This window comes from Dromaius novaehollandiae, chromosome W (genome assembly GCF_036370855.1).
Source record: "Dromaius novaehollandiae isolate bDroNov1 chromosome W, bDroNov1.hap1, whole genome shotgun sequence".
NCBI classification, from domain to species: Eukaryota; Metazoa; Chordata; class Aves; order Casuariiformes; family Dromaiidae; genus Dromaius; species Dromaius novaehollandiae.
The window spans coordinates 55786244-55803022 of NC_088130.1; the positions used below are offsets into that span (position 1 = coordinate 55786244).

The 16779-nt window shown below is 40.1% G+C and overlaps 1 protein-coding gene across 2 annotated transcripts in view; it reads left to right on the forward strand.

Moving 5' to 3' along the window:
- The first annotated feature begins 2977 nt into the window (after window positions 1-2977).
- LOC112983602 (FYN-binding protein 1) overlaps window positions 2978-16779 on the forward strand; it is a 73214-nt gene continuing 59412 nt past the window's right edge. For both annotated transcript variants that reach the window (XM_026100824.2, XM_026100828.2), the window contains exon 1: window positions 2978-3054. In XM_026100824.2, coding sequence (XP_025956609.1) covers window positions 3052-3054 — 3 coding nt within the window. In that variant the 5' untranslated portion in view covers window positions 2978-3051. The remainder of the gene's footprint in view (window positions 3055-16779) is intronic.

The following is a 16779-nucleotide window of genomic DNA, read 5'->3' on the forward strand; positions in this document are numbered from 1 at the left end:
CCCTGCCTCCTGCCCACCACAAGTGAGTCTGAAAACTCTTACCAAAACATCAAATGCCACAAAAGAAAGCAGGAGAGCAGAAGTTCCCAAGGCCCCTATGGTAAGAGACCATTTGAAAAGTGAAATAGTACTGATGACTGAAGAAAGTGAATCATACCCTGTGCTACAGAGGCAGACTGAAAAAGGTCTGGTTCCTGCCACCATGAACAGTTGCCTTCCAACCACAGAAAGGGAAAAACGCTTATTTAGTGTTCCCAAGTGTAAAGATGGGATTTCCTAGATGAACAGAGCACTTGCGTGCGTGACACCTGCAGTCATCCTGGGGCATTTCAGAAAGCACCAGACCTAATGCACATATGCTTTAACTGCACTGTGCACCTGGAATAAAGCTGTTCTTGGTGGAAGATCTGATGCTACTACAGTGTGGGAGCAGCAGCAGCCTTCATCAAGAGCAGAGCTACCAGATATCAGGAAATGCCTAACAGACAGAGCAAATCCACAATAGCTGCACATGCATATTTCTGGGGGGGGGGGGGGGGAAAAAAAAAAAAAAAAAAAAGTGGTGTGGGGGGAATAGCCCAGGGAAACCTACCATAGCACTAGATATAACCCTCAGTGTGACTAAGGCATGCTGACCAAGTACCCAGGTGGCTTTCCAATACAGTTAGTATCCCACATCTGACAGATTTTGTTCCTAATCTTTCATATCTCTTTCATAATCTCTTTCATAAATTGTTCATATAGTATCCTCCAACCTTATTGGTCTCTTGCCTCTTCTATGCTCTTTGGAAGGTCATTTTTGAACTTCACTCCCCTAAGTAAGCTAAATTTTTTTCTAATGCCCACTTTAAATATCCTCTCAACCTATTTACACCCATTTGATTTCAATCCTTTAATTTTTAGTATAAATAATCATTATTCCTTGATACTTAGAGTCCTCATCATATCTCTTTTCATCTGCACTTTCTCAAGCTAGATAAATCAAGTTCTTTCAGTGTCCTTTAAGAAGCCAGCAAGTCCTTTCCCTGCCTGTCCTAGGAGATTTCACCTCCAGCAGTTCAGTTTAATTTCATGCTCACTCAACATAATTGACTAGAACTATGCACAATAGTCTAAATGAGCTCTCTTCAGTGCTCTGTACAAATGCTTTCCCTGTACCTCTTGAAAATCGTTTGTCTACTGGGCCCTAGAATCACATCAGCTTTTTACTTGTCCATATCATGTCAGTGACTCACATTCATTTTCAGTCAAGGAATCCATTCAGATAACATTCCTCTTTCATTGCCTCTCCGGCTCAGAGCAAAAATTCTTGTTCTTAGCCTTAAGTTATGGCTTTATTATTAAAGTTCGACTTGCTTCCTACACCCTAATACACAAAGTCTTCTCCTCCTTTCTGTGTGATGACCTGATTCTCCCCAGTATTAGCAGTACCATTCAGTTTCGCCACACTAGTACAAGTCCAGCTCTTGGACCAAGATTCCTGACACAAGTAACAAACAGGACCAATCCCAAGACCTGTGCCTGCAGAACACTGCTAGTAATCCCAGTTAAACTCAAGAATTCCTCTTCTGCTTTTAAACTAATACTACTTTAGCTGCACCTTATCTACCTTGAAATTATTCTGACAGCCTTTGTCCTCTCCCTAGTCCCACCATTTAAAATTAATAAAAGGGCATTATATAAAATACTCTGCTTAAATCTAGATAGATTAATTTCATTACCTTTGCCTAAAATGCCAGTTAAAATATTTGTAAAGGATATTAAGTTATTCAGACATAATTCATCATTAACGAAACCTACTGTTAACGTAGCTACATATACCTGATATTCTCACTTTCAAATTGTTCTTTCAAATCTATTCTAAAAGTTGCATAATATTGTTCTTAAGCAAATAAGCCTGTAGCTGCCCCAGCAATTTTCTGCTTTTTAGAAAATAGGCAATATGTTTTCCATTTACCACTACAGGTATTTGTAGTGGTTTTTGCTGTTATTACTATTTTGATATATAGTTTATTTGAATAGTCAAAGTTTAACTGAAAACCAATGGTTTGGGGCTTGCAGTGTCCTGCAGCAATCCTTCCAGTGCTTTAGTACTGAGATTATGAGGAAATCCTGATTTCATCACAGAACGTAGTTTATGTCTTGCTTGTGCCACAGATGCGGTATTTTCCATTACTTTACAATCATGTGCATTTGTTCCCCACTACTTCGTATCGACAAGCTTGCTCAATGAAAATTCAAGCGAGTTTTTATTTAGTAGATGGACAACACCCAAAATTCATCAGTGTTCCCCCTCCCCCTGCATGCAACTCCTCTCTTTCCTTCCTCTATCTCTTCTCATTCAGCTGGCTGAAGAATCTCTGTTTTAGCTCTCTTCGTTAGACCCAGCTCAGTGAGATTTATGGCCATTCACTTTTTGTGCATAGAAAGTCGATGGCAGTGTACGACTTGAATTTAATAACCTACTTGACCAGGACAACTCTACCTTTCTGGTCATGCTGAATATAAAGGGCTGAACAGTCAAGGGTTAACGAACAGAAATACAGTTCAGCTTATGAGATGCAGAAAATGGCTTCAGATTTTAAACATCCACGAAAATCTGAGCAAGAAGGAGAGGTACATGTAATTGGTAGTGAAGCCTGAATACAAGAATGCTCAGGAACTGTGAGTATGAAAGACAAGAACAAAATACATTTGCTTTTTTAATTCAGGCAAAGATTAGTGAAAATGTAACTATATGATTTTCTCATCAGCATAGACCTATTTTTCATTATCATCTTAGAGGTCATAAAATGAACAAATGCTCATTCACTGTCATTTGTCCTTCACAGTACAGCAGCGTATCCCAAACAAATGCTGTTAAAAATTCTGTTAGGCCTCTGATAATACGCAAAACAAGGATTTTGCTGATATCTTTTCCTGTGAAGGCTGGATAGACCACATACACTTTCAAAAAAGGAAGTGCACAGTGAAGGACAAAGAACATTTTTGACTCTCCCTAGTACAGTACATACTCTTTAGCAGACTTGTAGAGACAGAGAGGCCAAAACTATGGTAAGTACAGAGCTCTATTCATTTACTTTTTATTATGTGGCTGCGTAAGATTTAGCACTAAAACTGCAGTGGATGTGACCGTGAAACTTTAAACGTATCTCTAATAATATGCAACTTAGCTTCTTGCAACTGACTTCCTGCTTTTGAGGGTATGAAGAAACTTTTCAGTTTGTTCATCATGTCAGCCCAACTGGTTTGTATGTGCCTTACTGATTCTACCATTCAAAATTAAGGAAGACACAGTGGCTTCTTTCAAGGCTAGGCAGAAAAATTTGCTTGTGTATCTTCAGGAATTCTGTAGTCATGTGTCAGTGTGAACCAAAGTGAGAAATGGGAATGAGACAAGACCTTTAATTAGATTTCCAGGAAGTTGCACTATCCTATTTTGATATAGAAACACTTTGTAACTAAAAAGAAACAACCAAAATTTATGCTTTTAATGTGCAAATTTTCTGTTTAAATGTATTTTTTACTAATCTTTAGAATTTCTTTCCTTAAAGAGACAGTTCTTTAAAATTCCAAACTTTATATATGCAGGTGTTTTTACAAGCATTTTACTAATACTGAATCAATAATTTCAATGCAAGTGATTTTACAGGTGAAAAGTGTGAAATCTGAATAGCCTTCTAGGCAATCTTTGTCCTGGAAAATATTTTAGAACTCCTGGAACAGCTTGTGTACTTTTATCATGGTACATATTCCCAAATGAAGCAATCTTTCTCTGTAGGTAATATTGCAAAAGATGTATTCTTTATTTGAACCTGACAGTTTTGCTTCAACAAAAGAAAGATATTTCATGAAACTTAGAGAGGAACCCAAGCTATAGAATCCACAGTTCTCATGAGGAGAGATGTTTAACTTTGTCCATCATAAACAGCACATGAAAAATGACAACGTGAAAATGGACTGAATGCAGAATACAGTTTACATTTAACAGTACATCGCAAAGTTTGGAGGGTTTTGGCTAAATTCGTCTCTGCTTTACACAATGATTAAATTCTTCCTGAATCTGAAAAATGGCATCACCAAAATGTTTAAATAAATAACACTTGGTGTATTTAAAATATAAACCAAATATTTCTTGTTCAACTTCTATTTACATCTATTGTAATGAAGAACACTCCCACTGTGCAGTATCAAGTACTCAAAAGCAAATTAGTACACTTGCTTACACCAATAATTCAGTTCAAGTTACTTAAGTTATACATGCATAACTGAGACCTGAATATGGCACAATGTCTCTGCCAAATTAGCATCTCATTGTGCTGTTGCCTGCTGATTTCCTGTTGTTGCAGAAATTCCTGATTTTAACTAGAGTTAGTCATTCAGGAGCCTAAATATATAGAGAGCTTTTGTATTTGCAAAACCCTCCTTTAAAATTAGCAAGGCAAACACACAGTTACTCTGCTGGCGCGATTCAAATGTCTAGCTGCTTTCACAAAAGAGTTTGTTTGGAAAAAGTATGTAAATATGCAAATAGGTGGAACACAGTATCTGTGCTGTTGCCAAATGCAGTTTGAAAGTAAGCAACAACTAACAGTGCCACTTTTTTCATCAAATCTTTTTAAAGCTCCAGGTTTTCTCTGAATCCAAATATGATCGACAATTCAAAGTAATGCAAACTATGAATTCATACTCATATTATATTTTCCTGACAATGTTATAGCACTGTGTGGAAAGGAGTGCTTTCATCTCTGCATCACAAGCAACCCAGAAGCCTCACAAAGAAGCAAATCATATTCTTTCTTGCTGCAGGTGTGGTAATTAATATTATAGCAGTATAAGAAGTCAGGGAAAAAATACAAAAGCAAAACAAAAGAAGCAACTGAAGAGGGTGGTGAGGAGTAACATAGGAAAGCGTGTTTTCTGGCAGTTTTACAGAAGGTAAAGGTCAGAGTGGTCGGGAAGACACTTTTACTCCTTCAGAAAGGCCAGTGGACATTTTGAGCATAAGACTGGGCATAATCTAGCTGAAGATGACTCTGCTTTTACTGAGTACAGGAAGAGATGGAAGGAGCAGAGCTAGGTCTTGCAGAATCCCCAGATCCAAAGGAGTACCAAAAGAGAGCGCTCAGTACTTCATTTCCAACAATCATAAAGTAGCCAAGTTTAAACCAAAAACATTAGAGATAACACTAGACAAAAAAATACTAGAACTACACTAATAGCTGGTGGTAGATGCAGCTGTGAGATTGAAGTTGATGAATGCAGAAGAAAAGGGCTGCACTTTCTTTTGACTTCAAGCCAAGACAAGCTGTGTTGATTTCTGATCTAGAGAGAGAGCATTTTATATGCCTGCCTTCTTGCAGTGAAACTGGTAATTCTTAGATTTACTGTAAGAAGCAAAAGAACTCCTGAGACATGAGAATCCAGATAAATCTTCTGATGCAGATCTGGCCAGCTGAAGAAGCTATTTGATTTATTTGGATCTACTATTTCCCCCCAAAAAATTCTTGTTAAAGATAATCCAGAAAAGCAGAGAAGATTGCTGAGACCCATCTATTCATAACATTTAGAGGGAGCTACAACAGCAGGTAAAAAATGAGATGTGGAGCAGCAGGGAAGGTCATTTTAAAAGTTCATTCTAGTTCACTCACTTATTTCCAGGACAGGAATGCCTGATTCCTTTCAGTATCTCAGAACAAGATCCAAAGTACAAATATAACCTTAAATCCATATTTTCCATGTACCTCAATTTGGAATATATTCACACTGCCTCATTAATACTTTTAATTTAGCATTTAAATTGTGTTAAACACTGTCAGTCACCTTACATGACCATAGACAAAAAGTCCCCTCACAGGCAATTCTGGAAGAACACCTATTGTAGCGTAACTTGGTACTCTGAAGTAACTCATTCATGGGTCAGTGTGGTAGTTCTATATTCATCTTGGGAAAGCTTTTGTCTGCTCCCAGGATGGTCAAAATATATTACCCCTTTGGGGCTGAGTATCTGTCGCACAAAATATACAGCCATTTAGAGAAGTGGTCTGTTTTAATGGATGGCCTATTCATGAAAAGTGGTTGCACTGTACATAGTACAGCAATTCTAGGAGTTGGGACTGAAACACGACACTTCCAAGTATGCATTCCAAACCACTAGGAAGGGAGTCATGTCCCGCTCCATCTGTTCTTTAATGAAGAAAATGCCCCTTTTGCTTATTTTTCAAAAGACAGCCTAAAGTACATACAGTCAAAAGTGGAATGAGGCTCAATTTTCGATAGGATCCAGACATGTAAGATGACATAGATGAGGAAGAAATACATTAGGGCAGAGACAAGGATATTTGTTTCTTGAGATGCTTATTAAGATTGTGTATTGTGATATTTTTGTGTACTATTTAACTGTGGGCATTTTGAATGTTTCCTTTGTCAACCAAGACTTAATCAGAACCTGAAAGGTGCCTCTTGCAGCATCTATCTCCATCACTGGGGTAGAGTTTTCAAAGCTGTTATTCAGCTGCTGCCTAACCCTTTGTGCCTTAAGGGAATGCCCACACGGCACAATGCAATGCTATTCAGAAGCCTCCGATGAGTTATATCGGACCAGTATCTCCATAAACCAGAAATATAAGCTTGACAAGGACCTGGGCCAACATCTCCATGAACCATGAGGAATGGAGAAATTCCACTCCAGGGGGAGAAGTTTCTACATCCAGCCCAGTGTAAAAGAGCACTACATCAGCATTCAGCTAATTGAGCCTCCCCGTTCTTATAATCTTTCTCAGTGGTGGGGAGAAGGGTAGCAGGTAACCCAGCTTCTAATATGTTGCCTGGCTTCTAAGATTTCCTCTCTATCTTCCCCTCTGTATTGCAGGGAAGGCTGGCACTGAAAAAATCCCATTACATGGAAACTCCTCCATGAGGAGCAGTATAAAGCTTCTGAGTTTAAGGAGACAGTGTCTAGTGCAGCCTATGCTCTGGAATGATCTTAATTAGATTTTAAAATTGTAGCAATCCATTCATTATGGACTGGATTGGATTCATTATGGATTATGGATCATTATTATCCAATTCCATTCATTATGCCATTCGTTAGTACAGTTATTTGGAGAAAAAAAATGCTCTGAAAAAGGAATCATACCCCCCAAGACACATACAGAGTAAGACAGAACTCGGCAATACGTCATATACTGAAAAAGCACAGTTCTGTGAGTGTTGATTATTGTTATGCATATAACTACTAAGAGGCAAAACTGAATGAATTATACAGGCCAGCTATCCAGTCAGGAATCGACAACATGCAATATCCTGACTTGTTTTAAACATAATTGTCCCACAAAAAATACTCTTTATTCATTGCCGCATTGATACACAAGATAAAAAATGCTCTTTTTTAGAGGTTTTGAACAGGAGTTTGATATAATCATGATTTTTTCTTTTCCTGACCATCATGCTGCTTAAAGGGAAAACACTAAAGGATTTTCATGCAGTTCTATATCAACAGTTCCTCTTTAACTGCACCTTCAGATAAAAGGAGGGTACTGCTCCATGATTTGACTTTATTTCTTGGTATTCTTTTGAATTTAATGTTTAAAGATCCTAAAGAGTTGAGACCCCTTAGCTTAACTGTGAAAAGAGTACAAGTACACAGTGCTTTCAGTGAAGAGTGTATCACTGAGAGGTTCGCTTTGGTCATTGTTTCAGCAAAGCCTGAGTTTGCTCATATTCAGGAATATTCAATATTCCCGCCATTTCCCCATGCTCCTCTTTGAAAGCAGACGGAGGAAGAAGGGGTGATGGGAAAGCTTCAGTGCTAAGGAAATCTCTTAGATTGTCATGCTAATTGCACAGCTTAAATATTAGAAAAAAATCTAAAGTTTAAGGATAGTGAAGAATGAGAACAGATTGCTTGGTCAGATTGTAATATCTTTGTCATTGGAAACTTTTAAGAAAAGGTTAGGCAGACCTAACCTTTTGGTTAACCATTTTGGGAATGAGGCAGAGGCTGTGAACATCTTGATTTTCATTCCTTCATTGAGGAGGTGTTTATAGTTCTGTGATGGGTGTAAACCTCTCACAAGCATTGTCTAGGCTCTCAAGAAAAGAAATAAAGGCAAGGGGAGGGAGAAGCACATCAAAGATACATCATGTGAAAAATCATGGTCTCAGATTTTGTGTGCTGGTTTAGAAAGGCTAAGAAAGACTGAAGTTAGAGACACATAAGGAGTTGGATGCCTACATCCACACATGAGATGTGGATGTAGGTACCCAACACACACCTGTCTAACTTTGAACATACTTCCAGTTTTGCCATGATAGTTCTTGTCATGCAGACTCATTTGTTTAAGGGGGCTTGTGCCTCATTTCTGCCTAATCCTCATTAGGTTCAAAACATACACACATTTCTCTATCTCATCAGATTTAGCAGGCCCATTTGGAAAGGACTGCTGCATTGCCTTTTTACAGAAGTTCAATGACTAAAGCAGATGTGAGAAACAGGTACCTCTGGTCATGCCATAAAACATCTAAGCAGCTTTTGGAGCAGTGTATGGAAATTAGATCTCCCTACTTCTAAGTGAGTGTCCTAATCGCTAGACTACAGAGACATTTTCCCCTTCTCTGAAATGAAGAATCCTGACTTCTTTCATGCAAAGTGAATCCCTGTCAACAAAAGAGGTGGAAAGTTCCACTACCAACCATTATTCACCTTTTGCCTGGTGGTTAGGGCACTCTCAGGGTAGCTGTGGTTTTCCTGCAGTTTGGAGTGTGTATTCTGATGACTATCTACAGCTAAATGGAAGAAAAGAGTTGTCTTGTCTTTGAAGAGAAATACTCTGTTTTTCAAAGTGCAGGAATGCCTCTAATTCATCACTGGCATCGGAAAAAACAGCTGGTGTATGTGAGAGATATAAGGCCATTCCAGAACATTTTAACATCATTGGTTTCACCAGAAATAAAAAACACAAAGTCCCCTTATGTCTTTCAGTGCAATATGTTAAAGCCAACTTTTGTGTCTCAGGAGAGTCCTACTGATTCTGCACAAGAACACAAGTCCATGACAGTTGATTATATGAAAGGCTGAAGGTCTAACCACACTTAAAAGGACCAATCTTGCAAGGTACCCTGTGTGAAGTCACTTCTACCTTTCTGCAGAGACCCCTGAGCTTACTGGACTTCAGATAGCCACAGAAGTCAAACAGGTCCAGGTGTCTTGCAAAACAGAACACAGCAGATTTTGAAATTGATTTATGCAAAACACAACTTGCAATAACAAAATGTTCAGGTTGCTGCTGGTCTTTGTGAGCCAAGATCAATTTTCTGTGTGTCAAGCCAAAGCAAAGCATAAGAAGAAGAACACAGAGAGAGAGAAAACATTTTTCCCTAATCTTTAGGCTACTTTCAAAAATACTGTAAATATAAATGCATTTTTGGATTTCTTTGAGACAGATGTTCTTTTCTGCTCACTGTATACACATCAGGGAAAACATTCTAATGGTAAAGCTTGTCCAACACTGGAATAGCAGTGGATTGTCCAGAGTACATTCCATGACCTACTTTGTGTGCATACATAATGGCCAGGGATGCCTCTGACTTGGCAAAGTGGCCTCACACTATGCTCAAAACATCCCAAGCTATGGCATCACAGGCATCCTACAATGCCTTGTTGCACTCACTGGCTCCCACTGCCAACTTGAGAGCCCCATGACATTATTACAGGAAACTACTGACAAGCCAGAACTAGGTACATGCAGCCATGCCTGAGCTCAGCCCATCCACACTGAAAACAGGCAACAGTTTGGCCTGTTTAAGAGAGGTGGAATGGACTCTGACCTTCTTCACCACTGCACTCTGCAACTCAGACAAAACACAGACTTGACACAGGTTCAGGCTCTTAACATTCAGCACAATACCTTTGCTGAACTAGGACCTTCATTCTTTACGGGTTTTCCTCTTCCTGAAAAGAAAAAAGAAAACAATAAAATATTCAGAAGGACTGTAACAGGACAAATCTGAAATGAACAAAAATAGCAGCTGCCTCTAGCAGAATCCCTCAAAGCAAAAGTTGGAGTACATAAAAAATTAAGAGTAGAAAAATTACACAGAAGTGTACAAAATAAAACCTCATCATGTTCTTGTACTTAAGTTGTGAACAATGGCTCCTAACTTGCAAAATCTTCACTGAAAGGTGTGAAAAATTCTTGAGAACAATTGATTGCATGTGCTTAAAAATGGAACTAAGACATCTGCCAAATTCAATCTAAAATTTGGCAAAACATGTTTTTAACAATTATTTACTGAACCCCTGGATCTTTCTTTTGGGCATATATTTTCACAGAATGAAATGAGGATCAAAGCATCTTGTGCAACTCAGATTTGTAGCTATGGCTGGATATCCCTTTCATTTCTGCTGACACACCTCAAACAGCTCTTCTTCTCAATAGACACTTCACATCTCCTGGCTCTCATGTACCTGTCCTGTACAAAGCCTCTCAAATAATAATTTAGCCACAACCTGTTCCATCTTTTAGTAATTTTTTCAGCTATTTTCCAAATCCTTTTGACACTCTTTATCATCTCTTTGGAGTCTACAGGCCCAGCAGTCTATCCCCCAATGCTCCTGTCTCTACAACTTGCCCCACCCTATCCCTTTTCTGACCTCAGTCTCCAACTCATTTGTTACTCTGCCACTAGGCTTCCATTGATCTGAATATTTTCCTTACATAAGGTATGTTTTCAATGAAATCTCTTTTCCTCAGCCTCCATGAGCAGCTGCCAAGGGCTAAAATGTATTTGCCCTCAAGAATGAACAGTCAACATATGGACCTACCTTAGCCTACCACTGGTGCTTTTCTCCTTCCTGCTACTCTTCTCCCCACGACTGTCAGCTGCTGCCCTATCCTCCACACTAAATGTATCCTCTGCAACTGATGATATACACAACACACTACACTGCACAACAGTTCATCCTTTAATGGATGCCAGACTGACTGATCATCCCTTTCAATTCAGCCACTGCTCTATGACAAACCTTGCATATGAGATCCTCCACCAACAGCAATACAGAAAATATGATTTTCCTCATACACTTTAGCTTTTGGATCAGAAAGGCTAATATGTAGAGGCTTCTTATCTGTCATGGCCTGTTGCCACTGTGAGGAGACAGTAAAATGAGAAGGGACCCTGCTGAATTAGGTTACACCTTCTCACTCCCATGCTTCCTGTTAACCTGCAGATTCAAGTGCCTGCAAACAGAAGACTTGGAAAGCTACTGAATTTGCATGATCAAATTTAAGAAAGCAGCCATAACTTCTCTGTCTCTGAGGCAAGGCAGCAGCCAGGTAGTGAGCAGACAAAAGAGCAATAACAGAGCATTGTGCTGAGTGGTGAGGAGCTAGGGCATGACATATGAGGAGAGACAGAGAACTGGGCATGTTCAGCCTGGAAAAGAGAAGGCAAAGGACATTATTGGTCTCTTCAAACATCTAGTGGGAGGGTATAGAGCAGATGGAGCCAGACTCTTCTCAAGAGAAGCACATGGACAGGATGACAGGCAATGGAAACAAGTTGCAAAAAGTGAAATTCCAGTTAAATATATATATATAAAAAAATACAGTGAATTGACTCAAATACTGGGACAGATCGCCTGGAGATGCTGCAGCATCTCCATCCTTGCACATAGTCAAAACCCAACTGGAGAAGACCCTGAGCAACCTGATGGAAATTAGCCCTGCTCTGAGCAGAGAGTTGGACAAGATTACTTCCAGAGGTCCCTTCCCACCTAAATTATTTTGTGAGACTGTATGTAAAATGAGTGGTTTGCCCATTAGAGGTCACTACTGTGCAAGCACCCAGGAATAACTGCAAAGAAAAAACATGCACACAATCATACAGAGTTGTGTGAATTAGTGTTCCCTGTTGTCTGACAGCTGAAAGTTGAGAACCATCCTTCTGCAGAGCAGGTTCACAATGGGTGAGCGGACACATAGCCACTCATCGCTCAAGTTTCCTAGGTAGCAGGTGCTGAGCATGGGATAAAAAAGGACAGACTGAGGACAGCAGAGTGGGAAATCTTGGAAAAAGACAGAATGCAACTGCTTCTGGGAGCAAGGAAGAAGTATTCTTTTGCAAGGAATTGTGGGTGTAGCACTTGGCTTCAGAATATGGAGTTTACGTGCACTCTCTAAATAAACTGATTAAGCCAAATGGACTTTTTCAGCAGACTGAGAACTGACCCACCAGAGCCTGGTTTTCTGCTGTGTTTGGCAGAGACATAGATGAACAGGTTCTTATTTAACTTAACTATCAATTTCTTTTGTTTTGTGGGTTTATATCACAGGTTGACCAGTCACTTTAAAGCCAGCAGGCTTTGTGACCAATTTGCTATCAAGCACCTAAAGTCCAGGAGTCATAATTCATGGGTAGTCAAAATAAACTTTTTTAAAGGCCTAAGGGATTGGATCATAGAAAGGAGGTAAAGTATTAAGTAAATCCTATGCAGAAGTCCTTAAGAAAATTTTCAATGAAACATTCTTTTTAAAGCCATTTGGATTAAATTGGATTTTCATTTTTAAGCCTTATTGTCTTTGATTAGAACTCCATGAGGATATTCCTGAAGTTATTTTGTGTTTTGAACTGTAGGTGCATGCTTTTTTTGTTGTTGTTTAGGTCACATCATTATCACTGTTATTTATATCAGGAATTTTACTAAACTAAGAAATCATATGAATTTTTTAACTAAACTTTAGCATTCCAGATTAAATATTCTTCCAGATGACTGATTTAATGTCTGACAATGCTCAAAAACATGTCAGTCACACTAGAAATTTCAATAAATGTGAGATTATTACATGGAAGCAATCCTGAGGTTTGACCTGTGCCTGGGCAGATAGTCCAGGAAGAGAAGTAACAGAAAGTACAAAAGGATCATATGGGAGACCTTGAGTCAGGGTACTGGCTGGGAGGTGAGAAGGGAATAAGAAAGTTCTGTACATGTGTGGCACAGAAATTACTCTCTTTTTTTTTTTGCTGGTTCTTTTTTTAACCAATCAGGCTAACCAATCTGAGGCTATATTCAGTGGGTGTGTTCCTACCTTCCATCTCCTCTGCTGCAACACTGGTCGAAGGACTATACACGCAACCATTCCTCTCATTAAGTTACTCTCACCCAGTGTCTTTCTGTATTTTTGACAATTGCTCCATCCTGTAACTTCAACCATTAAAGTGATCTAGATTGAAAAGTACCCTTCCTCCAGTGCCACAGTCCTTTTTTTTTCCCCCCCTCTTCCCTTTTCTCTCCTTCTCCTCTCTAGAATATTTTTAATCTGTATCTTTTCAGTGACATGATTTATAGAATAGTCTTCAACTTTGATAGCAGCAGAACTGGGTGAGGAAAGGAACTTCTTACTCCATCTTTGCTATGAAAACCAGGCTCTGAAAATGCACCCTTTCAAACTACAGTGAAAAATAGCAGAGGCCATTAAACACAATTCTAGCCTTTTGGGGAAACAGTTTAAAAGCGTAATTGTATGGTACCCTATGCACCACATCAACACTGTGAAAGTGTTACTTTCTCAGAAACTACAACTACTCAAAGTGACTGAATACTGTAGACAGCATAGGCTCATTTTTTCTATTGTGAATTTTCCACTAGTTAAACTAGTGGTTAAACTGTTGACTTATTCTAGGAGTTGCAGAACCTGTGCATAGGATGAGTAGCAAACGGATGAATGATGATTTATAAGTAGGTAGGAAGGGTCTGTAGCAGGAAAGAAAATACGCAAAGCCTACGTGGGGGATTCCTAAACTCCATTTACACAGCGGCAGGGCATGAAGTGCTGTGAAGTGTTTCACTCTCCTGTCACACACCTTCCCTTCCACAACCCAGACCCCGATCCCATGTCCACATCCTCCTACTGCAAACCCTGTATTACACACCAGCTAGGATACCAGTCTGCTCCCTACCTCCTTACAACACACCTTTAGCCCTACAAGCAAGAATCCTAACTGCATCCTGTCACAGCATCCCATTTCACTCTGCTTTGGCCTTGATCCTGCTCTTTCAGCCAGCACTCAGGGTCTATGCAGTGACTGAACTCACGGAGCAGGCTAGGAAACAGGGAACTGGTAGTCTAGCTGCACAGTCTAGCAAATTATAGCTGATCAGCTGATTGGTGGTAACTGCCTGCATGAAGGCTCTCTTCACCCATTTGCTAAGCACACTAGTTACCTGTGGGGAGGCACTTTATCCTGCAGTTTAAATGGGGAGGAGATAGAGTTCAAGCAGAACCAACTGCAAGCAAAGCTGAGAGTCACTGCTATGTCCCATTTTGAAGTAGTTCCCATAGTGCCAATAGTACACATTACTTTTCAGAAACTGCTCCACATGGATTTATACCACTTATGAACTTCAAGAGCAGAAAAACCTGAAGGACAAAAATCTGTGAAAGGGCTCAGCACCCTTCCATCTCTGGCCTTCACAAATTAGCTGCAGGTATTAGCATCAGCAATATTTTTCAAGAAGCTTCTCAATCCAAAGAACAACAAACTGGAAAAGCTTGAAGAGAGCTAGACAAAAATATCTAATGCTGTATTTACTGTAACTGAAGTTGTAAAACTGCTAAGATTAGTTCCTGCTGTGCACAGTTCTCATATGTTAACAAGTTTGCCATTAAATGATTAAGAATATAATAGAAACCTTTGTATATACTCCCCACAGGAAAGTACCACATTAGTACCAAAAAAGAGACATTACAGAATGATATCAGAGATTTGTGTCTCACCCAGGTGAACACGGTGTTTGGTGAACTCTACATTGCAGCCCCTTGCTGGACCCTTCTTGCATTATTCCTAGCACAGGAGCAGAGGAAAAGGAGCTCCCAGAGAGGATCCTGTCCTGGAGAGGATAGAGTTTTCCTTCTTATCCAGCTCTTCAGTGAGTCACAGGACTTGGATGAGAAAGGAACCATATTTTCTGAAATCTGTTAATGGTACACAGATATAAACATACACGCTTTAGCTGTGTGGTGGGAAAACCAACTTGGCAAAATACACTGAGAAGGTATCATTACAACACACAAAAGTTTCTATCACATGATCTTACATTACATTTCTCTTACATGATCTTAAACTGCATTGAGCTTTTTAACCTGGCTTTTCCTCTTCATGTCTTAGTACATAAAAATACATGTAATACAGCATATATGGAAATTGAAGTGTTAAAATCTGAGACCATGAGAAGAAACTCTAAAATCATTAATAGTTACAGCTATATTAAATAATATTAACTATCACAGAAGCACCACAAAAGGGTGCAGAGACAGAATGGGGAAAGATTATTAGTAACTCAGAATTTAACCAGAGCTTCCCTTTTCCCTGTTCCAGATGTCAATTTTTCAGCTTTTTTTAAAGGAAGTTTTTGTTACAAGTACTTCCTTGAGAGCACCTGAAGTGCAGAATGATGTCAGCTGCATTTCATTAAAACACATTTTAGTCTTAACTTTGTCTGAGATTGCTTGATTTATCAATCAATCTACTATGAAAATCTGATTTTTTGATTTTTTTTAAACAAACAAGTTTTTAAAGAAAAATCAACCTGCCCACTTCTGATATGACTTGGGCATTAAGCTACACATGTAGGTTTTTCACTTTTTTCCACTTTCAACATTTCACTTTTTAACTCAATGCTAAGGAAAAAACAGACAGCTCTTGGTAAGAAATCACCAGATGACATTAACAAAGCCTACATTGTTCAGACCTGGAATCTTTTCTTCAGAGGTTTAGGGAGAAGATTTCCAAGGGCAGAGGCCCTTTGCTACCCAGACCCCACAGACACACAAACACCAGCTGTAAGTACTATGCACCCAGCTGAGCTGGTGCAGAGGGGCAAAGAGTGAGAGCAGGATCTTGCCTGGAGCTGGGATGCTTTTTAGGAAATAAGGGGTTCTGTTTTGCTTTTCAACACCAAAAGCAGCTGAGACTTGAAGAGCTGGCAGGGGTTTAACGTGCAACAAGGTGGGAAAGGAGGGTGTGAAGTCTGGGTGTGAAAGCATGGGGAGCCCAGGGACCCCCCCATCCCTCCCACAGAGTTTGTGCAACTGCTGGTGAGGGATTTGCATGTTCTTGCACATTTGCTTTTTTCCCAGATGGTGGGGGAAGGACATGTTGAGGAGAAAGGGAAGTCAGGGTTTTTTTTTTTTTGCAAAAGCTGTCTGTTCCTCTTGCCTTTCCACTTCTTCCTCCTCCTGGTATCAGCTGCTGGGGGGATGCTGAGGGGGAAGCCAGGCCAGTGAATAACCCCCTGCCTGATCATTTTCACAAGGGTGCATGGGGGAGGAAACTGAAACTCTCCTTGAGAAAGCTGATTCCTCTCTTGCCATCTCCCCTTCCACCCAGATCAAGCTTCCTCTCTTCTCCTCTCCTCAGACATGATGCCATTGCTGACACAGCAGCTGCTAAAATGGCCACCCCACACTGCCAGGCACACAGGCTCCAGGCAGTCCTGCCCCACTACGTCTCAGGGCCCTCCTGCCACGCTAAGCCCCACGCTCCCTAAGGGCAGGCCCCAGCTGCTAGAGCTCATCTTCCCCCACAAACTGCCACTGCCCAGCTCCCTCAGCCCTGCAACGCTCCTCCTTGCTCCAACTCGCCCCAGTCTCCGCCATCTTGTCCCCCACCCAGCTTCCAGCACCTGCCTGACTGGAGTCCCTCACCAAGATGGCTGCCAGGACTGCAGCAGAGCCCTCTTCACATCCTGGTCTCTCAGGTTGGGAGTTGCCAGCAGTA